Source organism: Bombina bombina, chromosome 7 (genome assembly GCF_027579735.1).
Source record: "Bombina bombina isolate aBomBom1 chromosome 7, aBomBom1.pri, whole genome shotgun sequence".
Taxonomy (NCBI): Eukaryota; Metazoa; Chordata; class Amphibia; order Anura; family Bombinatoridae; genus Bombina; species Bombina bombina.
Window position 1 is genome coordinate 347,016,465 of NC_069505.1, and position 22,786 is coordinate 347,039,250.

At 38.3% G+C, this 22,786-nt stretch overlaps 1 protein-coding gene across 1 annotated transcript in view; it reads right to left on the reverse strand.

Annotated features, from left to right (window-relative positions):
* The window catches only part of POC1A (POC1 centriolar protein A), a 122,649-nt gene that overhangs the window by 94,716 nt on the left and 5,147 nt on the right, over positions 1-22,786 (reverse strand). Inside the window, exons 2-4 of the mRNA XM_053721018.1 lie at positions 15,553-15,637; positions 6,517-6,688; positions 234-413 (exon numbers count right to left, since the gene is read on the reverse strand). Coding sequence (XP_053576993.1) covers positions 234-413; positions 6,517-6,688; positions 15,553-15,637 — 437 coding nt within the window. The remainder of the gene's footprint in view (positions 1-233; positions 414-6,516; positions 6,689-15,552; positions 15,638-22,786) is intronic.

Below are 22,786 nucleotides of genomic sequence, written 5' to 3' on the forward strand. Positions count from 1 at the left end.
CAGGTTGTTCACCAAAAATGGGCCGGCATCTAAAAACTTACATTCTTGCATTTCAAATAAAGATACCAAGAGAATAAAGAAAATTTGATAATAGGAGTAAATTAGAAAGTTGCTTAAAATGGCATGCTCTATCTGAATCACAAAACAAAAAAAATTGGGTTCAGTGTCCCTTTAATATGGACTGTCCCTTTAAAGTACAGAAGGAGAGAATATTCAACTTCAGATTTACTTACTTGGCACATCGCACCCAGTTTATATGCTGGTTTAACGAAAACAGAAATTTCTGTCTATGAACAGTCCACACTTTGACAGTTTTGTCATCAGAAGCCGTGACCAACGATTGTCCATCACTGGAAAAACTAACACACCGTACAGTTCCTGTATGGGCTTTGAAGACTGTAGATTCTCCTTTCCTAAAAAATAAATGCTTAACATATTTACACATTCTAATACCACGTTTTACCAACAGTCCAATAAATGTGACTTTGTATTACTACAAAAAGAGAGTCATTTAAAAAGGCAATACCTTTTTTTATTGTCCCTGTGCTTAATGTGATGGTAAATTTTAGCTCTTTTTAAAACGGTAGCCTGAATATGTAGAGTAAATTAAAAGACCACTAAACAAAAAAGTAGAATAGTATAATCAGTAAACACATAATAAAAGACAATACAAAAGTAGTAGATTTTCTTCTGACAGATGTCAAAGTTAATAAAAGTTTTCTTCCTAATGCACCATGTGACAGCCCTCAGCTAATCACAAAATCCATATACGTATATCCTGTGAATCTTGCACATGCTTAGTAGGAGCTGGTTCTTCAGAAAGTGTGTGTATAAAAGATTGTACACAATTAGATAATTGAAGGTAATTGGAAAGTAGTTTAAAATTGTGTGTTCTATCTGAATCATGAACGTTCATTTTTGACTAAAATGTATGATGTTGAAGTGAGTATGTGCTAAAAGATATTTTGCCAGAAGGGGTTATTTTAGTAGAACGATGAACAAAATAAAAGTATCATTTAGTGCATATTCACTACAACATCATGAATTTAGGTCAATTTAAAAAAGGGACAGGCAAGTCCAAATTAAATGTTAAAGTGAATGTAAATTTTGATAAGTGCCCGGTTTTTAAAAGTTCGAATAAAAACAGGGACACTTTAATTCATCAAAATTTACATTTCACTCGTATTGTGAAAATACCTTTTAATCTGGACAGCCACTGCATCGCTTCCTCCACCCGTCACAAAGCCTCTTCCTGGGTCTAAAATGAGGAATCCGGCTTCCTCCAATCACGGTGTTGAATCAGACACTGATTCCCCCAGGGGGGAAGTCGTGATTCCTTGGAGGATGACCGATCCGTAATTGCTGACGTAGGAAGAGGCCTGCGACGACCGGGGGAAGCTGGAGCGTCTGTCAAGATTAAAAGATAAGTATGTTCACAACACGAGTGAAATGTAAATTTTTATGAATTAAAAGTACCCCTGTTTTTAATCAAATTTTTAAAAACCGGGCACTATCATCAAAATTTACATTCACTTTAAGGATTTAGATAGAGAACACAATTTTAAACAACTTTCCAACTCACTTCCATTATCTAAATGTACACAATCTTTTTATACGCACACTTTCTGAAGCAACAGCTCATCATGAATTAAGGTCCATTTAATGTATTCTATAGATTCAGGCTAGTGTTTAAAAAGAGCTCAAGTTTACCATCTCTTATTCTAGTTTATGGAGGTGTGTGCTTGTTTATCAGCAAGGAAGAAGACATGATGCATTATTAGTGGTTAAAAAAATATATAATTTCTACTAACTTCAATTTATTAAACAATATGTTTCTAAACATCTTAGTAGCACGAGTATGAAGCATAAAATGTTTTTTTGTTTTGTTTTAAGATTTACCTGCACGAGCACTATATCTCAGTATATTGCACATTACCACAATATACAGCAACTTACTTCTTTTAACCTTAAAGGGATATGAAACCCAAACATTTTCTTTTGTGATTCAGACAGAGCATACAGTTTAAAAAAAAGTGTCCAATTTACTTCTATTATCGAAAGTCCTTAGTTCCGATGGTAGGTATTGTTTGTTGAAGAGATGCCTAGAGCAATGCGCATTCATGGATCAGTGATGTTGACGGCTTTTTGACAGCTAAAATAAGTGGTAGAGGGGGGCGGAGCCTGGCCACAAACGAAATGGCTGCAGTTGTTTAGTACTCCGTGCAAGCTTGACACATCTACCCTAAGATATCTGTCCTCAGACCACTGCATTTGGCTATATGTGACCTACAAGCAACGGTCCTCACATACGGATACAATTTTTATAAGCGAGCCACATCTAACAATCATGGGAACACCCGCTGCGACAGACCGGCTTCACCAGGCAGGGGGGACGGAAGACATGGAATGGCAGTGGAAATAGGGAAAATGTAACACCCGGTCGGAGGCACTACGGCTCCTTGTGTGACCCCTCTCCCTCAGTTTGCCGGGGTAATGGGCAGATAATTCATAACGCTCACTATAGTTCACGGATGGACATCAGCAGTCACACCTTCACTCACTATGGAGACACAGATTGCTAACGCACTGTGCACGTTAATCAACAGACTTGATAGCCATCAATACACGCTGATTCAAGACATAAGGTCTACCGGTAACCCAGTGCAGAGAGTACTAGAAGAAAGCTTGGAAACCCTTAATGACAGCCTAACCACTTCTGATGTTATAAACCAGCCACACACTGAGAATCAATCCACAGGGGACATAACCACTGATGTTGGTGACGAGATGGGTGAACAGCTACGTGGTCATATCTGAGGACTCTTGGCAAACTTTGGAGGTGCCACTCTGGAACCACTCACAATTTTGGCTCTCCTGTACCAGTGAAAAACTATTCCGGCGTGTATCTTGGGCCTGTGACACCGTCCTTAAAGGGACAGTCTACCATAAATTGTTATTGTTTAAAAAGATAGATAATCCCTTTATTACCCATTCCCCAATTTTGCATAACCAACACAGTTATATTAATGTACTTTTTACCTCTGTGATTACCTTGTATCTAGGAACCTTCTTCCAGCCCCCTGATCACATGACTGTGACTGTTTATTATCTATTGTCTTGCATTTAGCATTGTGTTGTGCTAGATCTTAAATACCCCCCTGTGCCTGAACACAGTGTTATCTATATGGCCCACGTGTACTTTCTGTCTCTGTGTTGAAAAGAGATTTAAAAAGCATGTGATAAGAGGCAGCCCTCAAGGGCTTAGAAATTAGTATATGAGTCTACCTATGTTTAGTTTAAACTAAGAACACCAAGAGAAAAAAGCAAATTTGATGATAAAAGTAAATTGGAAAGTTGATTAAAATTAAAAGTCCTATCTGAATAATGAAAGTTTAGTTTATACTAGACTGTCCCTTTAACTGCCAGACGGAAAGGGCTGTTTGTAATGTGAAAAACATTGCTTTTGAAAAGAGCTCACAGCAACAAACGGAAATGTAATGTGTAAGGGCAGGAGTAGGATAGATCACCAGTCCTTAAAGGGACATAAAAAAAAAAAAAAAAAATCATGATTCAGATAGAGAATACAATTTTAAACAACTTTCCAATTTACTTCTATTATTTAATTTGCTTCCTTATCTTGTTATCCTTTGCTGAAAGGTTTAGCTTTGCAAGATCAGGGGCAGCAAAGAACATAGGTTCTAGCTGCTGATTGGTGGTTGCATATATACTGATTGTTACTGGCTCACCATGTCTTCAGTTAGAAACCAGTAGTACATTTCTGCTCCTTCAACAAATTATACCAAAAGAATGAAGGAAATTGGAGCATAGAAGTTATTTAGAAAGTTGTTTAAAATTGTATTCTCTGTCTGAATCAGGAAAGAAAAATGTTGGGTTTTCATGTCCCTTTAACCTAAGTTATGGAGGGCAGAGCTAGCATTTATACGCTCATAGATACTCCTGTTTGTTTATGTAACCTGTTGATATTTAAAGGGAGAACTCCCCACTCTTTCCTCTGTATTTTCCATTATTATTCTAAGGTTTTTAAGGCACAGTGTTAATGCCCATAGCAACATAGTAGATGAGGTTGAAAAATGACAGAAGTCCATCAAGTTCAACCTATACAAATCTAAAATACTTACAAGCTCCAGTTAACCTTAAATAATCCCACTAAAAGGTGACCCATTTAATACTAGCAATCATATCTATGAATTTTGTTTATAGACAGAAATGTATCCAAATAATTTTTAAATGTATCTAGGGTAGTGGCATTCACTACCTCCTTTGGTAATGAGTTCCACAATTTTATTGCTCTTACATCATATCATCCTCTTTTCCTTTTCACCACAGTCATTTGTATTTACTACGTATGCTTAGGCCCTTTATATTAGGCAATAACATTTAGATTATTATTGTTATACTACTATATTTTGTGCTCCTCCACATAGTTTAAGATGACACTATACTACAGAGATGTTGCATTTTCCTATATATATTGTAAGGAGGAGGTTTTGCCTCCTCCTGTTCATTTTTAGGAGGCATAATTCCTCTCTCTCCCTTAGCTGTTAAACCATAGAGAGCAAAGATTGGGGACGCTGATATCTAAACCATAGATGACAGTACTCACTGAGTAAAATACCAGATACACGTCCCCAGATGTTTCACTACAATGTTTGAAGTGTTTCTATATATTATTATTCCAAGGTACAAAATTAAGTGACCGCCTATAACACTCTTCAATGGTTATGTTACTCATATATACAGTATATATGTCCTATATTATTTAATACTATATTCATAGTATATGCTCTTATTTTGTTTTATATACTCATGTACCTTAATTAGGATGATATCTGTTCCCTATAGAGTGTCTCCAACTCAACACTTTAATCCCCATATCACTATGAGACTATGGTTATATATGGTGTACATATCATAAGCTACGGTAGATTCAAACATTGTTTTCATCTATATATTTGGTACCCTATATTTTATATTAATCAATGTTATACTACTTGCAGTATACCATATAGTTCCCAACCTCTATACTCCTCAATTGCGATGTTACTAGTAATTCATAGGGCGTCTATACAACTAGATGTCTAGCACTATACTATTCCAAGGGCCAAGCATTATAATGCGCACAACTCATTAATCCCTCAATTATTATGGCATTCTGGGTAAATGTGGTACCCATAGCATAACCTATATAATAATGTATTACTCTAAGATCCAAGAGTAAACGGCTGTAACACTTTTCAACTGTTATGATATAATTTTATAGATATGGTGTTCATGGTACAAGCCATTTTACTCCATACTATCCAATGATCCATAAGTGACCGTCCATACCTAATATTTAGCTCACTCTTTTTAAATTATTCCTAGCGGTGCTTACCCGCTGAAAAGTTTTCTTGAGTCTATTACAAGTTTATATTTTATTATTGTTAGATTATATTTTAATACCTACTAAGTGATATTGGATAGGGTCTATGATATGACTAACATACCACACCAATGTTACCTAAAATCAAAAGGGCCCATAAGCGGCCAGCTAATTTATGAAAGCTTTTAAAAATTACAAAAATGGAGGTTTCAGAAGACTATAGTTTGTCAATCATGTTGTTCTTTATTTATATCACTGTAGTCTGTACTATGCAAATTTTGTTATTCAAGTCATAAGACATTTATTATTTGTTGTTTCTTGTGCAAAACCTCAATAAAAAATTTAAAAAAAAAAAAAGAACAACTGCATGGTGAGAAGTCTTTTGTAGTTATGTCTTTTAAGCAATATCTGTGTAATCAGCAACAGAAGGTAGATTATTTAACCCTTTCACTCCCGGGACTTTTCAGACAAATACCAGAGAATTTTTAGCATTTTTGCTATCACTCCATTTAAACAGAAATAGAGCCTTGTTTGTTATTTTTTTTTATTAACCTGTCAAAACTATATATATAGACAACCCAAGGTATTGATCTAGGCCCATTTTGGTATATTTCATGCCACCATTTCACGGCCAAATGCAATCAAATAAAAACAAAATTGGTCCTTTTTTATTTTGCACATAAGACAGGAGTAGTTGTAAACTTAAAATACTTATAGTGTCCTGAAAAAGTGAAAAGTAAAATGTCTGTAGACGTCCTTTAGGCTAAGGGCATAACCATAAAACAATACCATGTGCATAAGGTCATTGGAGTAAAGCAGCTGGTGCTGTGCACAGACCAACCAATTCCAAAACAACTAATCGATTAGGAGATTCGTTGACAACTATTTTCATAATTGATTATGCCGATTAGTTGTTGCAGCTCTAAAAGATACCAAGAGAATGAAGAAAAATTGATAATAGGAGTAAATTAGAAAGTTGTTTAAAATTGCATGCTCTAGCTGAATCACGAAAGAAACACAAGTGGGTTCAGCATCCCTATAGTTAGAGCACAGGTTAAATAATCAGCTATTTAATCACATATCTTTTTCCAACCTCAGTGTGCTTTGAAAGGCATATAAAAAGTAATACTTACACACTGGGAACCCACAAGCGAACAGTTTTATCCCTGGAGGCAGAGGCAACAAGGTGACCAGAAGGTGAAAAATTAACAGACATGATTGCATCTTTATGGCCTACGAATCGGTAAGCTCTCATTTGGGGCTTCATGTTCCAGATCATCAGACAGGAGTCCAATGAACCACTTGCTGCACGAAATAATGGAAACTAGATTATACAGGATATGTTATGCTATTGAAACATCAATTTAACATCTACAGACGATATCCCAGTTTGTAAGAAATATAAAGGCAAGACATAAAAACATTATTAGAGCTAATGACAAGACATTTTAATCAAAAAGTGCATTTAGATTTAATTTCAGCTTTCACCAACACAATAGTACTAAAGACTTGTGAGAGACTACAGCAGAGTTGGGATACAGTGGTTTGCTTGTCTAAGTAACAGACACATTTTATGAATCATCTTGTGCTGCCCTTGGGCTACTGCCATTCTGTACGCATAATAATTTGCTAGAAAATGTAATGCAAATTTGGGCACAGGCTCTGGGCTAAAGCTAGCCTCTCGGCCGCAAGAGTAATATGTTAGCATTCTAATATCCAAGGGTTAATGGGACAGTCTAGTCAAAATTCAACTTTCCCGATTCAGAATTTCAAACAACTTTCCAATTTCATTTTAACATCAAATTTGCTTTGTTCTCTTGGTATTCTTTGTTGAAAGCAAAACCTAGTTAGGCTTATATGCCAATTTCCAAGCCCTTGAAGGACGCATTTTACAGTTTGTTTTACAGCTAGACAGCGCTAGTTCACGTGTGCCATATAGATAGTATTGTGCTCACTCCCATGGAGTTATTTTTGAGTCAATACTGACTAGCTAAAATGTCTTTCAAAATAATTGAGATAAGGGGCAGTCTGCAGAGGCTTAGATACAAGGTAATCAGAGGTAAAAATGCATTAATATAACTGTGTTGGTTATGCAAAACTAGGGAATGGGTAATAAAGGGATTAGCTATATTTTTAAACAAACATTTTCAAATAGAATGTCCCTTAAATGAAGGGGCCCCACGGCAGCTTGAAGTTATACTACATATTTTTTAAAGAGACATGAAACCCAATATGTTTATTTCATGATTTAGAAAGAGCATGCAATTTTAAATAATGTTTCAAATTACTTCTATTATCATTCTCTTGGTATCTATTGTTGAAGCAGAAGCAGTGCATTACTTGCAGTTAGCTGAACACATCAAGAGACATATGTGCAGCCACCAATCAGCAGCTAGCTCCCAGTAGCACATTGTTGCTCCTTCGCGTACCTTGGTATGAGTTTCAACAAAGGATACAGAGAGACTGAACAAATTAAATAAATTAGCTGTAAAGCTGTTTAAAAAGTGCATGCTTTTTCCAAATCATAAAAGCTTAATTTTACTTTACTGTCCCTTTAAAGGGACACTGAACCCAAATTTTTCCTTTCGTGATTCAGATAGAAAGTTGCTTAAAATTGCATGCTCTAATTTACTCCTATTATCAATTTTTCTTCGTTCTCTTGGTATCTTTATTTGAAAAAGAAGGCATCTAAGCTTTTTTTTTTGGTTCAGTACTCTGGACAGCACATTTTAATTGGTGGATGAATTTATCCATCAATCAGCAAGACCAACCCAGGTTGTTCATCAAAAATGGGCCGGCATCTAAACTTACATTCTTGCATTTCAAATAAAGATACCAAGAGAATGAAGAAAAACAGAATTTATGTTTACCTGATAAATTTCTTTCTCCAACGGTGTGTCCGGTCCACGGCGTCATCCTTACTTGTGGGATATTCTCTTCCCCAACAGGAAATGGCAAAGAGCCCAGCAAAGCTGGTCACATGATCCCTCCCAGGCTCCGCCTACCCCAGTCATTCGACCGACGTTAAGGAGGAATAATAGCATAGGAGAAACCATATGGTACCGTGGTGACTGTAGTTAAAGAAAATAAATTATCAGACCTGATTAAAAAACCAGGGCGGGCCGTGGACCGGACACACCGTTGGAGAAAGAAATTTATCAGGTAAACATAAATTCTGTTTTCTCCAACATAGGTGTGTCCGGTCCACGGCGTCATCCTTACTTGTGGGAACCAATACCAAAGCTTTAGGACACGGATGAAGGGAGGGAGCAAATCAGGTCACCTAAATGGAAGGCACCACGGCTTGCAAAACCTTTCTCCCAAAAATAGCCTCAGAAGAAGCAAAAGTATCAAACTTGTAAAATTTGGTAAAAGTGTGCAGTGAAGACCAAGTCGCTGCCCTACATATCTGATCAACAGAAGCCTCGTTCTTGAAGGCCCATGTGGAAGCCACAGCCCTAGTGGAATGAGCCGTGATTCTTTCGGGAGGCTGCCGTCCGGCAGTCTCGTAAGCCAATCTGATGATGCTTTTAATCCAAAAAGAGAGAGAGGTAGAAGTTGCTTTTTGACCTCTCCTTTTACCTGAATAAACAACAAACAGGGAAGATGTTTGTCTAAAATCCTTTGTAGCATCTAAATAGAATTTTAGAGCGCGAACAACATCCAAATTGTGCAACAAGCGTTCCTTCTTTGAAACTGGTTTCGGACACAGAGAAGGTACGATAATCTCCTGGTTAATGTTTTTGTTAGAAACAACTTTTGGAAGAAAACCAGGTTTAGTACGTAAAACCACCTTATCTGCATGGAACACCAGATAAGGAGGAGAACACTGCAGAGCAGATAATTCTGAAACTCTTCTAGCAGAAGAAATTGCAACTAAAAACAAAACTTTCCAAGATAATAACTTAATATCAACGGAATGTAAGGGTTCAAACGGAACCCCCTGAAGAACTGAAAGAACTAGATTGAGACTCCAAGGAGGAGTCAAAGGTTTGTAAACAGGCTTGATTCTAACCAGAGCCTGAACAAAGGCTTGAACATCTGGCACAGCTGCCAGTTTTTTGTGAAGTAACACCGACAAGGCAGAAATCTGTCCCTTCAGGGAACTTGCCGATAATCCTTTTTCCAATCCTTCTTGAAGGAAGGATAGAATCCTAGGAATCTTAACCTTGTCCCAAGGGAATCCTTTAGATTCACACCAACAGATATATTTTTTCCAAATTTTGTGGTAAATCTTTCTAGTTACAGGCTTTCTGGCCTGAACAAGAGTATCGATAACAGAATCTGAGAAACCTCGCTTCGATAAAATCAAGCGTTCAATCTCCAAGCAGTCAGCTGGAGTGAAACCAGATTCGGATGTTCGAACGGACCCTGAACAAGAAGGTCTCGTCTCAAAGGTAGCTTCCAAGGTGGAGCCGATGACATATTCACCAGATCTGCATACCAAGTCCTGCGTGGCCACGCAGGAGCTATCAAGATCACCGACGCCCTCTCCTGATTGATCCTGGCTACCAGCCTGGGGATGAGAGGAAACGGCGGGAACACATAAGCTAGTTTGAAGGTCCAAGGTGCTACTAGTGCATCCACTAGAGCCGCCTTGGGATCCCTGGATCTGGACCCGTAGCAAGGAACTTTGAAGTTCTGACGAGAGGCCATCAGATCCATGTCTGGAATGCCCCAAAGTTGAGTGACTTGGGCAAAGATTTCCGGATGGAGTTCCCACTCCCCCGGATGCAATGTCTGACGACTCAGAAAATCCGCTTCCCAATTTTCCACTCCCGGGATGTGGATAGCAGACAGGTGGCAGGAGTGAGACTCCGCCCATAGAATAATCTTGGTCACTTCTTCCATCGCTAGGGAACTCCTTGTTCCCCCCTGATGGTTGATGTACGCAACAGTCGTCATGTTGTCTGATTGAAACCGTATGAACTTGGTCCTCGCTAGCTGAGGCCAAGCCTTGAGAGCATTGAATATCGCTCTCAGTTCCAGAATATTTATCGGTAGAAGAGATTCTTCCCGAGACCAAAGACCCTGAGCTTTCAGGGATCCCCAGACCGCGCCCCCGCCCATCAGACTGGCGTCGGTCGTGACAATGACCCACTCTGGTCTGTGGAATGTCATCCCTCGTGACAGGTTGTCCAGGGACAGCCACCAACGGAGTGAGTCTCTGGTCCTCTGATTTACTCGTATCTTTGGAGACAAGTCTGTATAGTCCCCATTCCACTGACTGAGCATGCACAGTTGTAATGGTCTTAGATGAATGCGCGCAAAAGGAACTATGTCCATTGTCGCTACCATCAACCCGATCACTTCCATGCACTGAGCTACGGAAGGAAGAGGAACGGAATGAAGTATTCGACAAGAGTCCAGAAGCTTTGTCTTTCTGGCCTCTGTTAGAAAAATCCTCATTTCTGAGGAGTCTATAATTGTTCCCAAGAAGGGAACCCTTGTTGACGGGGATAGAGAACTCTTTTCCACGTTCACTTTCCAGCCGTGCGATCTGAGAAAGGCCAGGACGATGTCCGTGTGAGCCTTTGCTCGAGGGAGGGACGACGCTTGAATCAGAATGTCGTCCAGGTAAGGTACAACTGCAATGCCCCTTGGTCTTAGCACAGCTAGAAGGGACCCTAGTACCTTTGTGAAAATCCTTGGAGCAGTGGCTAATCCGAAAGGAAGCGCCACGAACTGGTAATGTTTGTCCAGGAATGCAAACCTTAGGAACCGATGATGTTCCTTGTGGATAGGAATATGTAGATACGCATCCTTTAAATCCACCGTGGTCATGAATTGACCTTCCTGGATGGAAGGAAGGATAGTTCGAATGGTTTCCATCTTGAAAGATGGGACCTTGAGAAATTTGTTTAAGATCTTGAGATCTAGGATTGGTCTGAACGTTCCCTCTTTTTTGGGAACTATGAACAGATTGGAGTAGAACCCCATCCCTTGTTCTCTCAATGGAACAGGATGAATCACTCCCATTTTTAACAGGTCTTCTACACAATGTAAGAACGCCTGTCTTTTTATGTGGTCTGAAGACAACTGAGACCTGTGGAACCTTCCCCTTGGGGGAAGTCCCTTGAATTCCAGAAGATAACCCTGGGAGACTATTTCTAGCGCCCAAGGATCCAGAACATCTCTTGCCCAAGCCTGAGCGAAGAGAGAGAGTCTGCCCCCCACCAGATCCGGTCCCGGATCGGGGGCCGATATTTCATGCTGTCTTGGTAGCAGTGGCAGGTTTCTTTGCCTGCTTTCCCTTGTTCCAGCCTTGCATTGGTCTCCAAGCTGGCTTGGCCTGAGAAGTATTACCCTCTTGCTTAGAGGACGTAGCACCTTGGGCTGGTCCGTTTTTACGAAAGGGACGAAAATTAGGTCTATTTTTTGCCTTGAAAAGCCGATCCTGAGGAAGGGCATGGCCCTTACCCCCAGTGATATCAGAGATAATCTCTTTCAAGTCAGGACCAAACAGCGTTTTCCCCTTGAAAGGAATGTTTAGTAGCTTGTTCTTGGAAGACGCATCAGCCGACCAGGATTTCAACCAAAGCGCTCTGCGCGCCACAATAGCAAACCCAGAATTCTTAGCCGCTAACTTAGCCAATTGCAAAGAGGCGTCTAGAGTGAAAGAATTAGCCAATTTGAGAGCATTGACTCTGTCCATAATCTCCTCATAAGGAGGAGAGTCACTATCGAGCACCTTAATCAGTTCATCAAACCAGAAATATGCGGCTGTAGTGACAGGGACAATGCATGAAATGGGTTGTAGAAGGTAACCCTGCTGAACAAACATCTTTTTAAGCAAACCTTCTAATTTTTTATCCATAGGATCTTTGAAAGCACAACTATCCTCTATGGGAATAGTGGTGCGTTTGTTTAAAGTAGAAACCGCTCCCTCGACCTTGGGGACTGACTGCCATAAGTCCTTTCTGGGGTCGACCATAGGAAACAATTTTTTAAATATGGGGGGAGGGACGAAAGGAATACCGGGCCTTTCCCATTCTTTATTAACAATGTCCGCCACCCGCTTGGGTATAGGGAAAGCTTCTGGGAGCCCCGGCACCTCTAGGAACTTGTCCATTTTACATAGTTTCTCTGGGATGACCAAATTTTCACAATCATCCAGAGTGGATAATACCTCCTTAAGCAAAATGCGGAGATGTTCCAATTTAAATTTAAAAGTAATCACATCAGATTCAGCCTGCTGAGAAATGTTCCCTAAATCAGTAATTTCTCCCTCAGACAAAACCTCCCTGGCTCCCTCAGATTGGGTTAGGGGCCCTTCAGAGATATTAATATCAGCGTCGTCATGCTCTTCAGTAACTAAAACAGAGCATCCACGCTTACGCTGACAAGGGTTCATTTTGGCTAAAATGTTTTTGACAGAATTATCCATTACAGCCGTTAATTGTTGCATAGTAAGGAGTATTGGCGCGCTAGATGTACTAGGGGCCTCCTGAGTGGGCAAGACTCGTGTAGACGAAGGAGGGAATGATGCAGTACCATGCTTACTCCCCTCACTTGAGGAATCATCTTGGGCATCATTGTCATTATCACATAAATCACATTTATTTAAATGAATAGGAATTCTGGCTTCCCCACATTCAGAACACAGTCTATCTGGTAGTTCAGACATGTTAAACAGGCATAAACTTGATAAGAAAGTACAAAAAACGTTTTGAAATAAAACCGTTACTGTCACTTTAAATTTTAAACTGAACACACTTTATTACTGCAATTGCGAAAAAACATGAAGGAATTGTTCAAAATTCACCAAACTTTCACCACAATGTCTTAAAGCCTTGAAAATATTGCACACCAATTTTGGAAGCTTTAACCCTTAAAATAACGGAACCGGAGCCGTTTTAAGCTTTAACCCCTTTACAGTCCCTGGTATCTGCTTTGCTGAGACCCAACCAAACCCAAGGGGAATACGATACCAAATGATGCCTTCAGAAGTCTTTTATCAGTATCAAAGCTCCTCTCACATGCGACTGCATGCCATGCCTCTCAAAAACAAGTGCGCAACACCGGCGCGAAAATGAGACTCTGCCTATGCTTTGGGAAAGCCCCTAAAGAATAAGGTGTCTAAAACAGTGCCTGCCGATATAATTATATCAAAATACCCAGAATAAATGATTCCTCAAGGCTAAATAAGTGTTAATATCAATCGATTTAGCCCAAAAAATGTCTACAGTCTAAATAAGCCCTTGTGAAGCCCTTATTTACAATCGTAATAAACATGGCTTACCGGATCCCATAGGGAAAATGACAGCTTCCAGCATTACATCGTCTTGTTAGAATGTGTCATACCTCAAGCAGCAAAGGACTGCAAACTGTTCCCCCAACTGAAGTTAATGCTCTCAACAGTCCTGTGTGGAACAGCCATGGATTTTAGTTACGGTTGCTAAAATCATTTTCCTCATACAAACAGAATTCTTCATCTCTTTTCTGTTTCTGAGTAAATAGTACGTACCAGCACTATTTGAAAATAACAAACTCTTGATTGAATAATGAAAAACTACAGTTAAACACTAAAAAACTCTAAGCCATCTCCGTGGAGATGTTGCCTGTACAACGGCAAAGAGAATGACTGGGGTAGGCGGAGCCTGGGAGGGATCATGTGACCAGCTTTGCTGGGCTCTTTGCCATTTCCTGTTGGGGAAGAGAATATCCCACAAGTAAGGATGACGCCGTGGACCGGACACACCTATGTTGGAGAAATGTTATCATAAGAGTAAATTAGAAAGTTGCTTAAAATGTCATGCTCTATCTCAATCACAAAAGAAAAAAAATGTGGGTTCAGTGTCCATTTAAGTTTACTAGTTAATACAAATAACATTGTGTATGGTCTCCTTTTTGACCAGCAAACACAACACTTCAGCTGAGCTATGTTCTAGAATTATATCATTAATAAACCTTAAAGTGATAGTAAATCCTAGTGTTTGTGAAATGCTAGGATTTACCAGTGCAACAAATAAAAGGGGACTTTCAGTCATGAGTGCCTCAGGACGCCCGCAGCAGAACGCTATTTTTTCAATGTGGTGACGTTTCTACCTCTTAGCCAATAGCTGTGCAGGCCAGCTGGCATTATGTCTGATGGCTACCACGCTATTGGCCAAGATCACCTCACTGACAAAACAGCATTCTGTCTTGGGCGGCCTAAGACGCTCAATGCAGCGAACACTGCAGACAATAAAGGAACTTTAAGCATGAAGCTTTTTTAGATAGAATACAGCAGTGAATTTTTTTATTGAGGTAAACACATAGAGACAGAATCACTGAGATAGACAAATACAGTTATCACATTTTCAAAATTCAGTGATAAAACAGACAGGTATAACAAATAGTAAGAAACCTGTGAGTGTCTTATAATAACAGAAGTAACATTACCTCACTTTATCTGAACGATTAATCTACGCTTCTAGAATACAATTAATACCATAAGGAATAAAATACTTGTAACCTATCTATTAATTCCGAAGGAAGGAAATAAGATCCATGTATTCTTTTAAAGCCTTAAAATGAAAAATTCATTTTCTGACCTTACTCCTAGTCAAACAAGCTAAGCGAAGAAAGATCCTGGTATAATCTAGATCTATAGTGAAATAGACAGGGGATAAATGTAAGGGCATATGATGAGAAGAGAAAAAAAAAAAAAAAAAAAGAAAAAAAAAAGAGAGGAGAGAAAAAAAAAAGGAGGGAGGGAGGGATAAAAAAAATGGGGGGAAAAAGATTGAGATTAAAGGGACCTTGGTTAAATGATGTGCCCTCAGGGTTGCCTGTCCGTCCGACCACACAGAGTGGGAGCAGCATGAAGTCCCCTTTATTTGTTGCACTGGTAAATCCTAGCATTTCACAAACACTAGAATTTACTATCACTTTAAACTTAGACTAGCATTTGTACTAAATCCCATGAATCACTCATAGCTTTATTACTTTTCCCAATTCACTTCCTTGCTACTCACCAAATAAAAGACAAAAATAATTAATAATACTTTATTTCATATTAAATAGGATTTTTTTAAATTTATTTTGCAAACGTACTGCTAGCCCTCAGTCACTACTTACATAAGTACATAAAAAATACTGTGCATTTGTGTCTGCATTTATCCAGCTCATTATACTACATTATAGGCCTTTCAGACATGTAACAATAATAGTTTAATGAGATTTACCAAGTTGCTTCATGTTGGGATTGAAATCCACACTTGTTATTGTATCTCTGTGGCCTTTAAAATGTCTTTCAAGAGAAGGATCCTCCTTTAAGATAAAATAAAAGCAATAGTATTCATAGAAATACAGTATTAAGCAGCACATTTCGTGAAATCAGCAGTTATGTATTAGCCGGAGGGAGCCACGCATTTAATGCCTTGTTGTTTGGATGAAGGACGTTAGAGACATAATACTCATATGCTAAATCACTTGACAGTAATGCAGCATAACATTAAAAAGCTGACATGAAAATAGCACATGAACATCTATATGTAAAGATATTTTACCTCAAAACAATATCCAATAAACCTTGCGGAGGTCATGCTTTCCTGTGATCTCATGAGAGTTCACTGAAATCTCAGGAGATTTCATAGTAAATTTCTTTAAACTGAATAGGAAAATAACATGTCAGATGCACACTCCCTTCCAAGTCCTGAGACTAGCATTTTGATTGGCTGCTTAAAGTCTCTTTACAGTGGGGTGTGAATACTTAGAACATTTTAAGGCAACAGTCAGTTTTTAACAGCTATGCGGCATCACTTTCAAGTGCTTCAAAATTTTGGTATCATGTGCCTTTAAGTGAGCACAATAAAAACCTTTTCTTAGATTTAAAAAGGACAGTGAACAATTTAAAATGTCTTCTTTGCTCTATTCAAAACAGTAGACGGGCATTGTGGGTGTTCTAGGCATTGAAAACTGGTGAAAAAGTATTGTTTTCCACTTGTGCACATTTGTCCCACGCTTATTATCCTTCTACTTGTATTGGGTTAGAATTAACACTGCTAACTGTACCCACCCTTGTTCTAAGCATTTTTTTTCTCACTTTCGTCAGGGTGGGTACAGTTAGACGTGTTAATTCTCACCCCATACAAGTAGAAGGACACGAAACCCATCAAGATGATCCATCATTAAAGCTCATAAGGTGGGCTGTAATCAAGTAGTATTAGATACTACAATAAACTTCAGGAGTGTGCTCAGCTTACTTTATATATGGCCGGCTACACAGCATCTGATTGGCTGTACCAAATACCCTTTGGAGAAGAAAAATAAAATCCCCATGGAGGTGCAAAACTTTACTTTTGTGCAGTGAGTTTTCAATGTCCAGAACACCTGTAATCAGGGGCAAAACTGCAACTGGGCCCCTGAGGGTGGGGGCCCAGCTTAAAAACAACATTGACCTGCCACTGCCTGCACTGATATCATTTGAGTGTGACATGATGCTTTACTAGTGTCTCTGATTACAGGAGTTAGTGTTTCTGTTTTACCCATTGGTGTCTGTGTGTAACCAGCAAATTACCTTGGTACTGCAGCATGGGGGGGGGGGGCAGGGGGTAAACAGTGTCACTATACAGTACCACTATATACAGTTAGGGTTGCCACCTCTGCCATGTTTTCCTGGACACTTATGAGTTACACGTGTGCAGTTACACTTTTGAGTTACACATGCTGTAGGGTGTGCAGGGAGGAACATGTATTGTGTTTCTGGACAGCACTATTCATATTCCTCTCTGCACACCCTGCAGCATGTGTAACTTATAAGTGTTCTGTATTTTAATGGATGGGTGGCAACCCTAATATACAGTACGGGGGGGGGGGGGGCTGGACCATGTCACTGACTACTGCAGTCACTTTATAATGTACTGGGGCGGGTAGGGTCAGGCCAGTCATCTCATGTACATGCCTGAAGCACTACGTCACAGGAAATAGTGCTGCCATCTAGTCCTCTTGCCAAAGTATCAAATATATGGAAGAATGAAAACAGCATCAATCTGCAGGGAGGTGCACGTACCCAGGTCCTGCCAATGACCTCCAATAATGTCCAATTTCACAAAAAGAACAGCACCAACCAAAGATGAGTAAAAGTGTATCTTTATTGGGACATCTCCAAACACAGCACAGAACACGACGTTTCGGTCAGATGACCTTAATCATGTGATTAAAAACAAGACCTATAACCACTCCTTATATACCCACCTTGGGGGAGGTGATAATTACCTATACAGGTGAATTTTATGCATTCTGTTTCAACATTGAACTCTTTAGCAACCTCTAGTGGTAAAACAAGGTCATTTATCATTCTTACATATTACTTGGTTAACTCACAGGCAAAAAACAAAAAAAGGGATGGCAATATATATATGTACATACATAAATGCTTATAACATTTCAGAAGATATATGAAAAAATGCAAAACCCCTAAACAAAGATATAATAATATCCCACACATATATGATTATAATAAATGTTTCAAATCACATAGCCAGACTATTGACAGAAATGAATAAATCTCAAGTGGAACTAACTCACATTGTAATGTTCCAATCTATCTCTTTATTCATTCCATATGGAATGAGGGATTGCAGAGTATAAATCCAAAAAGTCTCTCTACTTTTTAGTAATTTTTGTCTATTCCCCCCTCTTCTTGGTCTCTTAACTTGCTCAATTATCTGAAATCTCAATTGAGAAATACTATGTCCTGCAGTCAAAAAATGATTGGCAACAGGGGCTTCTTTAATGCCACACCGTATGTTAGATTTATGTTCATTTATTCTATCTCTTATTCTCCTAGTCGACTCTCCTATGTAAATTTTGGAGCAAGGACATTTAATTAGATAGACTATATAATCAGAGTTGCAAGTAAAGAAGCCTGGTATTTTATATTTCCTTCCAGTGAGAGGGTGAAAAAAGCTATCTCCTCTAATGATATTATTACAATTACAGCAATTGAGACAGGGGAAACATCCTAATTTGGGAGTAGATAACACTGTTTGAACTTGTTTCTTTTTTGGACCTATATCTGCTTTTATTAATGAGTCTTTAATATTTTTACATCGCCTGTATGCAGGCATAGGTAACTGTTGGAAATCAATAACATTAGGGTTCAAGTCTTTGATGGTGGACCAATGTTTCTTAATAATGTTATTGATCTTATTACTTAAAGGGTTAAATCTAGATATGAAAATCATACGTTTATTTTTATTCTTCTCTTGTCTCTTGTCTAAATTATATTCTCCTTTAAGAATAGTTTGTCTGGGGATATTTTCTACTTCTTTAATATGGCGTTCAATCAAGGGCTTTGGATAACCTCTGTTTCTACAGAGGGGTTATCCAAAGCCCTTGATTGAACGCCATATTAAAGAAGTAGAAAATATCCCCAGACAAACTATTCTTAAAGGAGAATATAATTTAGACAAGAGAAGAATAAAAATAAACGTATGATTTTCATATCTAGATTTAACCCTTTAAGTAATAAGATCAATAACATTATTAAGAAACATTGGTCCACCATCAAAGACTTGAACCCTAATGTTATTGATTTCCAACAGTTACCTATGCCTGCATACAGGCGATGTAAAAATATTAAAGACTCATTAATAAAAGCAGATATAGGTCCAAAAAAGAAACAAGTTCAAACAGTGTTATCTACTCCCAAATTAGGATGTTTCCCCTGTCTCAATTGCTGTAATTGTAATAATATCATTAGAGGAGATAGCTTTTTTCACCCTCTCACTGGAAGGAAATATAAAATACCAGGCTTCTTTACTTGCAACTCTGATTATATAGTCTATCTAATTAAATGTCCTTGCTCCAAAATTTACATAGGAGAGTCGACTAGGAGAATAAGAGATAGAATAAATGAACATAAATCTAACATACGGTGTGGCATTAAAGAAGCCCCTGTTGCCAATCATTTTTTGACTGCAGGACATAGTATTTCTCAATTGAGATTTCAGATAATTGAGCAAGTTAAGAGACCAAGAAGAGGGGGGAATAGACAAAAATTACTAAAAAGTAGAGAGACTTTTTGGATTTATACTCTGCAATCCCTCATTCCATATGGAATGAATAAAGAGATAGATTGGAACATTACAATGTGAGTTAGTTCCACTTGAGATTTATTCATTTCTGTCAATAGTCTGGCTATGTGATTTGAAACATTTATTATAATCATATATGTGTGGGATATTATTATATCTTTGTTTAGGGGTTTTGCATTTTTTCATATATCTTCTGAAATGTTATAAGCATTTATGTATGTACATATATATATTGCCATCCCTTTTTTTGTTTTTTGCCTGTGAGTTAACCAAGTAATATGTAAGAATGATAAATGACCTTGTTTTACCACTAGAGGTTGCTAAAGAGTTCAATGTTGAAACAGAATGCATAAAATTCACCTGTATAGGTAATTATCACCTCCCCCAAGGTGGGTATATAAGGAGTGGTTATAGGTCTTGTTTTTAATCACATGATTAAGGTCATCTGACCGAAACGTCGTGTTCTGTGCTGTGTTTGGAGATGTCCCAATAAAGATACACTTTTACTCATCTTTGGTTGGTGCTGTTCTTTTTGTGAAATTGGACACTCTTGCCAAAGTATAACATTGTTACAAATCTGCTGCCATATAGAGCTGCAGACACGTGCGCACTCCTGAGCTTACATCCCTGCTTTTCAACAAAGGATACCAAGAAAACAAAGAAATGTGATTAAAAAAGTAAAATGGAAAGCGGTATAAAACTGTATGCTCTATCTAAATCATGAAATAAAAAAAAAATTAGGGTTTTATGTCCCTTTAAAATCTATATAATCAAAACTTAAAAAGGAACATTAAAAGGGACACTCAAGTCAAAATAAACTTTTGTGATTCAGATAGAGCATGCAGTGTTAAGACACTTTCCAATTTACTTCCATTATAACATTTTGCAGTCTTTTTATATATACACACACTTTCTGAGGAACAAGATCCTACTGAGCATGTGCACAAGCTCACAGGTTATACGTATACTAGTCTGTGATTGGCTGATGTCTATCACATGATATAGGGGGGGCCGGAAAATGAGAGAAAAAATTAATTTGTCAGGAAATAATCTACTGCTTATTTCAAATTCAGAGATGTTAAATCATTGTCTTTTTATTATGCACTTGGTAATTCTGCATTGAGCGGTCCGTTAATCTCCTAGGTACAACTTCAGTAACATGGTCACTACTCATGTTTTTGCAAGCTATCTTTAAAAGGGGCATTAGACACTAAATAAGTCATTGCTTGAATGATGTATTCAGAGCTAAGATTAGCCCGAGAATAATTTGTACATGTATTTTTTTTTTTTTTAAATAGTTTATATATTGAAAAAAAAAAATAAGGGTATTTTAAAAGTTACATAACTAATATAAAAAGGCCTCAGGAATAATAAAGAGCAATGCACCCACTGCAAAAATATACAGCGCCTTCTCTGTATTGTGCACTGCAAGAAAACAACAATATCACTAATCTGGTAATGCCCATCACTTCTGCAACAGTGTGTGAGTACACTTAAATTTCAAGATAGTAGCGACCAGCACTTGTAAGGGGTTAAAATAAGACAATGGGGTCGAATTATCAAGTTTCGAATGGAGCGTGATGCCCCTGTTTCATCGGAAACAGTTATGAAGCAGCGATCTAAAGACTGCCGCTCCATAACTGGTCTGCCTGCTCTGAGGCTGCGGACATCAATCCGTCCGATCCTATACGATCGAGCGGATTGACACCTCCTGCTAGCGGCCGATTAGCCGCGAATCTGCAGGGGGCGGAATTGCACAAGCAGTTCACAAGACCTGTTTAAGCAATGATAAATGCCAACAGCGTATGCTGTCGGCATTTATCGATGTGCGGCGGACATGATACGCTACATTGTATTATGTCCGATCGCACATTCATAAATATGCCCCAATGCCTTTAAAGAGAGATGCAGGAAAAACAATAGCATGTGCATTTCAGTTTTTGACTATAATCTCTCGTTAATGCATATTAAGTTAAAGGGACACTAAACCCATTTTTTTCTTTTATGATTCGGATAGAGCATGCACATTTTAAGCAACTTTCTAATTTACTCCTATTATACATTTTTCTTCATTCTCTTGGTATCTTTATTTGAAAAAGCAGTTATGAAAAATTAGGAGCCGGCCTATTTTTGGTTCAGCACCCTGGATATAGCTTGCTGATTGGTGGCTACATTTAGCCACCAATCAGCAAGTGCTACCCAGGTGCTGAACCTAAAATGGGCCGGCTCCTAAGCTTTCCTTTCTTGGCTTGCAGTGTATGCTGCTTTGTACATGAAGCCCTAAGCAGAGGTTTAGATACAAGGTAATCACAGAGGTAAAAGTATATTAATAAAACACTGTTGGTTATGCAAAACTGGGGAATAGGTGATAAAGGGATTATCTATCTTAAACAATAACAATTTTAAAGTAGACTGTCCTTTTTTTAGAATGCCATTGATTTTTCAAGCTTTTAAAAACCTCTCAGTAATACGAGACATACAGGTAGATTTAAAAAGATAGGCCATGCATTTTTATGCATATTCGCTTAAAATTTGTGTCAATCCACATGTTTTCACACATATTCAAAAACAAAAGCAAAAGAATATGCTTATTTAATTCATGGGTATTAATGCTTATTACTTGATTTTCACATGGAAAAAAAACAAAAACAAAAACTTGCAAATGATTGTATCTTTTGCTTGAAAACCACAGCAAAGTTTATATTTTGTCATTTATCTAATTCAGCATGTCACTTGTCGCACTAGCTTGCAAAAAAACAAAAAAACATTTAAAGTTAGGGTAAACTTCAGACTATAATGTTGCAATACAAAATACATTAGTTTGCAAGTAAAACCACATAAAAAATGTTTAAAGGGACACTGTAGTCAGAAATGATATGCAAATAAAATCGTAGTATAGTTTTAAAACTCCTATTTTCTAATGTACTTCATTTATTAAATATGTACCCTTTGGCCAATAATTTACTTTTAAATATTAAATTGTTTCCCAACCTACTTGTATGTCAGCCGTTACGGATTACCAATCCGTGCTGACAACTGCAGTTGTAAGATGGCATTTTTTTCTGAACTAATGCGCATGCGCAAGTTACCGCAGCGTCACAGGAAACGTCACCATCTGCAGTAGAATCTATCAGCAGCAGTCGAGTGAGCTGCGCACATCACGTAAATCCATAGCTTACGATCGCTTCCAGAATCGCCCTAGAGTAAACGAGCAAACTATACTTAAAATGAAAACTAGCAGGTACACTCAGCACTTTTCCGGCCCAGCGTACCTGGTTTTCAATCCGCCGCCCTGGAGGCAACGGATCCCATAGGAATCAATGGGAGTCTGACCATAGCGAAAGTTCAGGTTCGCTGCTGTCAGACATCCCATTGATTC